The sequence below is a fragment of the Balaenoptera borealis genome, assembly GCF_965194805.1.
Source record: "Balaenoptera borealis genome assembly, chromosome: 7".
Taxonomy (NCBI): Eukaryota; Metazoa; Chordata; class Mammalia; order Artiodactyla; family Balaenopteridae; genus Balaenoptera; species Balaenoptera borealis.
The window spans coordinates 8,377,476-8,385,037 of NC_138864.1; the positions used below are offsets into that span (position 1 = coordinate 8,377,476).

General features: G+C 39.3%; 1 protein-coding gene across 1 annotated transcript; it reads right to left on the reverse strand.

Moving 5' to 3' along the window:
- Positions 1-2,713: 2,713 nt before the first annotated feature.
- On the reverse strand, positions 2,714-5,850 carry LOC309632127 (protein ABHD12B-like). Its single transcript, XM_082399285.1, is given in 3 exon segments — positions 2,714-5,504; positions 5,507-5,660; positions 5,664-5,850. Coding segments are annotated over 3 exon segments (999 nt in total). The 5' UTR covers positions 5,757-5,850; the 3' UTR covers positions 2,714-4,752.
- Between the last annotated feature and the right edge of the window lie 1,712 nt (positions 5,851-7,562).

Consider the following 7,562-nt stretch of genomic DNA (forward strand, 5'->3'; position numbering starts at 1 on the left):
AATCATAGAGACAGACAAAAGAATGGTGTTGCCAGGGACTGGGGGAGGGGGAAATAGGAAGTTTTGTTCAATGGGTACAGAGTTTCAGTTTGGCATGATGAAGAGTTCTGAAGATTAATTGGACTTTTTTATTGTACTTTTCAAATCCAGAATTTCAAGTTGATTTCTTTTTTATAATTTCTATCTCTTTATTGACATTCTTTACTATATGATACAACATTGTCTTCATACCTTTCTTTAATTCTTTAGTCATGCTTGCTCTCCTTTAGTTCTGTGAACCTACTTATAATTGTTCTTTTGGGGTATTTTTTTTCCTATTGAATCTGATATATGTTCTCATAGGCAGTTGTGTTTTGCTCTTTTTTTCCCAGTGTATGTGTCATACTTATACTTTCATATTTCTTTGCATGTTGATAGATAGATAAAGATCGATATAGATAATTTTTTTTTAAAAAAACTGGGCATTTTAGATAATATGTCAAATCTGGTTACTGGTTCCTTCCCCATCCCAGGGTCTTGTTATTGTTTGTTTTTTATTGTTGTTGTTGTTTTTCGTTTCTTTTGGGTTTTTTTGGCCATGCTGTGTGGCTTGTGGGGATCTTAGTTCCCCAACCAGGAACCAAACCCAGGCCCTGGTGGTGAAAGAACCAAGTCCTAACCACTGAACCACCAGGGAATTCCCAGGGTCTTGTTATTGTTATTAGCTGGTTTACATTTTACTAGCTGGCTGGATTATTTTAGTGAAGTCTTCCTCCCCATCCTCCTCCATCCCCTACCCCCATCCTGTCCCAACCCCAGTGTTAAACCCCTGCTGTTGCTTCTCCAGGAAGTGCAGCTTGGTGTATGCCTATCACTCCCCACCATGGCAGTGATACTGGTGGGCCTCTTTCTTGTCTTCCTTGACCACACTCATTTGATGTATTTCTGGCTGATCCTGCTGTTGTTTTCACCAATGTCCCGGAACATTCATTGTTTACAACCTAATCTAATAAAACTGTGGCATCTGGGAAGGCATTGTTTCTCAAGTCCAATTCAGTACTTGTTCTGACACCAGGAGGGCTCTTCCCAGCTGTCTTATTCCCCAGTTCTCTTCCTTAGCCTATGCAGTCTATATAGTCTAGGCTGTATCTTCATTTAAACAAGGAATCTCCCCTAATTGCCTTTCACCATGACCTCCCCCACTGTTCTTGAGATTACTCTTAGGTTTGAACTTCTTCATTCTCTCTGGTAAATGAAGTCTTTTCCTTTGGGAAGAGAAATAGAGCTGTTTTACACCCTGCTTCTCCACCCGCCCCCGCAAGGAAAATCTTTGAGCTAGCGTTCTGGAACTAGCGATGCCATCATGTCAAGCTTCTGCCTGAGTGACACCCTCACAAAAAAGATGACACCAGTGGAAGGTCTGCAAGCATGCAAGCAGCCGGATGCTCTCTCAGGTTCCCTCTCCCGGGGGGCAGGGGGCACCACCACTGCACGACATGGGCAAAGGCAATGAGTGCCCCAGTATTCTCAGCTGCTGTGCCCAAGGCAAAGCCTCTCTTGCATGAGTGGAGGAAGAAGTCCCCACCTCTTGACCACACTCACCCAGCACTTGACCTCAGGAACGGGTTGCAGGGGGAGGGATGAGAAACTCTGAAGTCCAGCTTCCTCCATGTAGAAAGGAGCTGAGGGGAGCGGGCACCCTACGCTCTTGCTGCTGCACTCTGGAGCAGAGTCTGCCTTGTAGAGCTGGGATGGGGAAAGGGAGAGTACGCTTGAGTCAAATGCCATACTCTCACTTCTTTTGCTGGAATTTCATAGATTTTCTTGAGTTGATGTTTCTTCATCGGCTGTTTGCCCTTAGGATCATTTCAAGAGGCTTTAGATGGTTGATTTTCATCCTTTCCACCAGTTAAACTGGGAGCAGGTCAGCAGACATCCGCAAGCTGCCTCCACAGATGTTGCTCTTTTGTTGCTATGGTTCTGACTTTTGCAGAATGCCATGAAAATGTAATCATACAGTATGTAGTCTTTTCAGAAATGCTTCTTTCACTCAGAAATATGTACTTAAGATTTACTCAAGTCTTGATAGCTCATGTCTTTATATCAGTGGACAATATTCCATTGTATGGATAAACTAAAATCTTTTTACCCATTCGTCTATTAAAGATGAATTCTGGTACTTATGAATGAAGCTATAATACACATTTAGCTACAAGTTTCTATGTGGACATAAGTTTTTAAATCAGTTTGGTACATACCGAGGAGTATAATTTCTGGATCATATGGTAAGGCTAGTTTTGGCTATTTAAAAAACTACCATATTGTCTTCCAAAATTGTTGAACCATTTTGCATTTCCACCAAAAATAAATGAGAGTTCCTGTTACTCCATAACCTTGCCATCAATTGGACTGGCATGGAGAAAGAGAACCAGTAAGATGTATATGTATGTATGTATATTAATAAGATATATGTATTTATATATATAATATCTTATATATAAAAGTAAGCTATATATCTTTTATACATATCTTATATTGATATATATCATATAGATAAAATAAGATATGCCTTATTTTTATATATAAGTTACAATTTATCAATGACACAATAACAACTGTAATCTTATTACAATAAGATATATATCTTATATATGTGATATATATACATATACACATATACATATGTATATATATATTATATATATATATATATAGAGAGAGAGAGAGAGAGAGAGAGAAAAGTTATTTTAAGGAATTAGCTCATAGGGTTGTGAGGGCTCTAAGTCTGAACTCCATAGGGCAAGCAGACAGGCCGGGAATTCAGGTAAGAGTTGATGTTGTGGTCTCATTTCTGAAATGTGCAGGGTTGGCTAGAAACTTAGGCAGGGTTTCTATGTAGCTCTCTTGAGGCCAAATTTCTTCTTCTTTAGGAAACTGCAGTCTTTGATTTGAAGACCTCAAACTGATTGGATGAGGTGAATCCAGTTCATGGAGGGTAACTTTCCCTATTCAATGTCTACTGATTTAAAAGTTCCTCATATGTAAAAAATATCCTCACAGCATCCTTTAGCCTAGGGTTTGACCCAACAACTAGGCAAGTAGCCTAGCCAAGTTGACACGAAATTAACCATTACATTGGGGTTTGGTTTTAGCTATTCTAACAAGTGTATAGTGGCACCTCCTTGTTATTTTAACTTGCATTTCTCTAATGACTTCTTTCAGATTCTCTCATAGGCAGTTGTGTGTTGCTCTGTTCTTTCCAGTGTATGTGTCATAATTATACTTTCATGTTTCTGTGCAGGCTACATATTTTTTTAAGAAACTGGGCATTTTAGATAATATATTGTATCAAATGTGGTTACTGGCTATCACCTTAAAGAGAATATTTTGTGCTGGCTTCTATGATGTGTGCTTTCCATGCAATCACTGTTTTCATTCTCAAAACAATCCTTTGAAACAGGTACACTAATTAGGATCATATTCCAGAAGACAAAGTGAGGATGAACGTGAAGGAACTTGGTTTGGGCTTCATACCTGATGATCACCCCATGCTCCACAAAGAATCCCACACAAGCCACGGCACCACACGGAAGGGGGAGGGTGGGGCAGGGAGAGAAGGCGAAGAACTTGGTTGTGAACACGCTAAATTTCAGAAAAAAATGTTCCCATAAATGGTTATTAAGAATCTCCCTAAAATAGTGTTTTACTGGACTGCTCAGGTGAAGCTAGGTTTTGCTGTAAGAACCACCCCTGAAATCTCCATGACTAATCCTGCTAGGGTGAATATTCGCTGCTGGTCTGAGCAGTAATCTAGGGCACTGCTGTTGGGGAAGGGGCTGAGCAATACAGCGTCTTTGATGCTGAGGATCCAGAAGGTGGGTCCACGGGCTTCCTTGTCACTGTGGGAGGGAAGAGACGCCTGAGTGTCCTGTTCATCTCTCTTGTTCTCCTGGACATGACACGTCACCTTCATCCATAGCCCACTGTCTAGAATTTGTCACTGGGTTCTGCCCAACCACAGTAGGTAGGAGTGGGAGGGGCATGAGGACAGGTAAAATGCTGGCTCAGCCACCATTCCTGCAACAATGGCCAGGAATAGTACTTTTATCTATTTTTTTAAAGAGTAACACATAAAAAGAATTTATGCCCATTTTATACAATAGCTACTTTTTCATCCCTTACTAAGAGTACTTTTCACTTTGTGTTTCATATTATATCTACATGTATGGCCTTTTATGATAAAAGGATCTATGGTGGAAAATTCTAGTGATATCACTCATTGAGATAGGTAAAAAAAAATGCAATAAAATTACAACGCATACAAAAGCACTAAACTGACATCTTTCATTTCAAATAATATAGAAAACAAGATACTAATGTATTCAGAAGGAACTTGATCCTGGAAAACAACTAAACACTGCATATAATACACTTTTAATTGTACTTATGGACTTGCACAAAGTAAGGGGAATCTCCAAGAGGCAAAAAATAATCTGAATGAAAACAAGAGCTGATAAAAGCAAATGTCAACATGAATCCTATAAACAAGAGTCTAAGCATTGGGCCAACAACAAACTGACAGCAGAGAACTTGAAATATTTTTATTTATTTATTTTTTCCCAGCATCCATGCTTTCTTTTACTAAAAGGCAAGTGACTTGTAGAAATGTCAGTAACTTCAGCTCACCCAAGCAGCCCAGTACAGTTTTACATAAGAAATATACATCACAAGTGGTGTTTGGACCAAGTCTTTGCTCTCTGCTGTACTCATACCTCATGCCCACTGCCGGCTCAGGAAATCTCTCATGGTTTTTAACAGTGTGGAGCTTTTACAAAGGAAGTTGTGTTGGAAGCCAGGAGGAAAGATCACCATCTTCACCATCTCTTTGCTCCAATATGCATTGTGTGAAATTTCATAGAGCTTTTTTCCAAATTCGAAAGGCACCGTTTTGTCATCCTCACCATGTATGATAAGAAGGGGAGAAGACAGGAATTTAACATTTTCATCATTGAGGGAGACTAGTTCGTCTTTCCTCAGGGCATCCATAAGCATGCTTAAAAATCCTGGAAGTTTACGGTAAATCTTTAACAAGGGATAATTGATACTTGCAACCCATATGTTGGTAAATGGAGCTTCCAGGATAATAGTATCAACTGGGAATCCTTCCTCTTCTAGAACTTTTGCAGCATTTGTTGCAACTCCTGTTCCCAGAGAGCAGCCCCAGAGACACAGGGAGGTGGTACCACTTCTTGCCTTGGTCCACTCATAGACACAAATAGCATCTGAAGTCAGCCCGTCCTCGGTGGGCTTACCCGTCGAGTCCCCAAACCCTCTAGAGTCAACAGACGAGACATGAAAACCACCACCACTCAGCACCTTTACTAGCTCAAGTCTATGAGGAGTAGTCCTGTGCTCTGCACTGCCATGAAGATAAACAATGATTGGGTTGCCATCATGGAGAGCTGCTTCATACCAGCTACGGCCCTTCCCCTTAGCACCCTCCCCCCAGCAGCTAGGAACCATGGCCAGATACCCAGAATCACCCTAGGTTCAACTTTAATGTAGAAGTTCACTGCGTGAGGAATCTTTAACTCTGGTTTCTTTAAATCCGCAAACAATGGTGCTCTGAAAAGGTTGAAAAAAATCAGCATGTTCATCAGAGGAGGGAACATATGTTCTTTTCATGATTTACTTGTAAAGCTGGTACACAGAGTGGAAGTTTTTCTTCTGAGTGTTGAACAGGAGTATGGGAAAGATCTCAGGTTCTGCGCGACCATGTGCCACCACGCGGTCACGCGGCCCTGCTCGTCTGTCTCCACTCCGCATCACATCCCGATCCACCGCGGCCGCAGCCACGGGAGCTGACGCCGGTAGCCCGGAGCTGCGCCCGGCCGCCCGCCTCCCCGGCGGGGGCGGCCTGAAATATTTTTTAGAATAAACTAGAGATTCTGATAGTTGGCCAGAGTGGTCCCGCTTGGGTAATACTCTGATTGCAGACAGAAGAAAATGCTCCTAGAAGAAAACAGCCACAATTTTTGTCCCTGGATTTCCACAGATTAATTTCAACCAATGGGAGATCAGAATAAAAGATCCTAAACACACAGGGAAAGAAACCACTATGAGAAAGAGTCACCAACAAATAACAGAGTTGGTTATCAGATACAGAATATAAAATAACTCTAACTGAAAATATTTGAAAAGACGTAGCATAAAATACAAATTTGTAAAACTCCAAACTGAAATAGTGCATTAAACATCCAACTCAGAGCTCATGAGAAACCTAGTGGATTGGCAGGTATATGTAGGAAATAATCCAGAATGTAATAAAAAGTAATGAGATGATGGAAGAAAAGAGATGAAACCCAAAGAGAAAGTCACACTGATATTTGAACAGGAGTTCAAGAGAGAGGAGAGCTGTGGCAATAATTGATTAGATGAATGGCTGAGAATTTCCTAGAAATGATTAAAAAGTACAAACTCACAAGTACAGAAAGTACTATGTATGCCATAAGACAAAGAAAGAAAAGGAAAGGAAAGGAAGAAAAAACAAGAAACCAGAAATTCTTTCTTAGACATATTTTAGTGAAACTATAGACAAAATAGCAAAGAAAAGGCAAAGTTAATTGAAGCAGACCATGAGAAATGATAGCTCACTTACAAAGATATGCCAGTGTGATGAGCAACAGATTTACAACTGCAAAAATAGAAGCCAAAAAATGGTAGAGTAACATCTCCAAGAGACAGTTAAGGAATATCTGTGAAACTAGAATTGTATATCCAGCAAAATAACTTCTCAAGAGACAAAGTGACCTGAGGATATTCTCAGAGGAATACAAATAAACATTTTCTTTTAATTTATTTGTTGAACTTTAAGTTGAACTTTGTTGAACTTAACAAAGAAGAAAAGTGATCCCTAAAAAAAGGCAACACACATTAGAAAATCTAAACAAATATTGTATACAAAGGAACATTAATGATAACAATTAGGGTAGAATTAAGAGGACTGAATTGAAATGTTGTCAGTAGTAACATGTAAGATGTGAGGAGTTAAAATATTATAAGTACCCATTAAAATTTCAAAATTAACCACTAAGACAATGGAAAGGAGAAATTGAGTAAAGTAGTTCCAAGCCAGCTGATGGAAAATATGTAATAAAGAAACAAAAATTAAATAGGTTTTTAAAAAGGCAAAAAAGAGGTAATAAAATCATATCAAGGCAAAAAGAAATTTTTATATACATGTCTCTATATTATTACATATATAGACATATATATGTGTGTGAATGTGTCTTTAAAAATATTATATAAGTGGTCTAACTTGAGGTTTAAAGCAATTTTTCAGATAGGGTGCAGGAAAAATTTATTTATATAATATTTTTAAGTGACATAATTGAAGCATAAGCACATGGAACACCCAACGCTACGTACAAGAATATCAGAGCAACACTGGTTAAATCGTCCAACTAGAAGCTATGCGTACTCCCATTTCCTGAGAATGGATACATAAACTCAGTAAAATGAGCAAATGCAAGAGCGTTGAGGAATCTCACAAACACGATGTTCAAGTTCAGTAAACCAGGCAC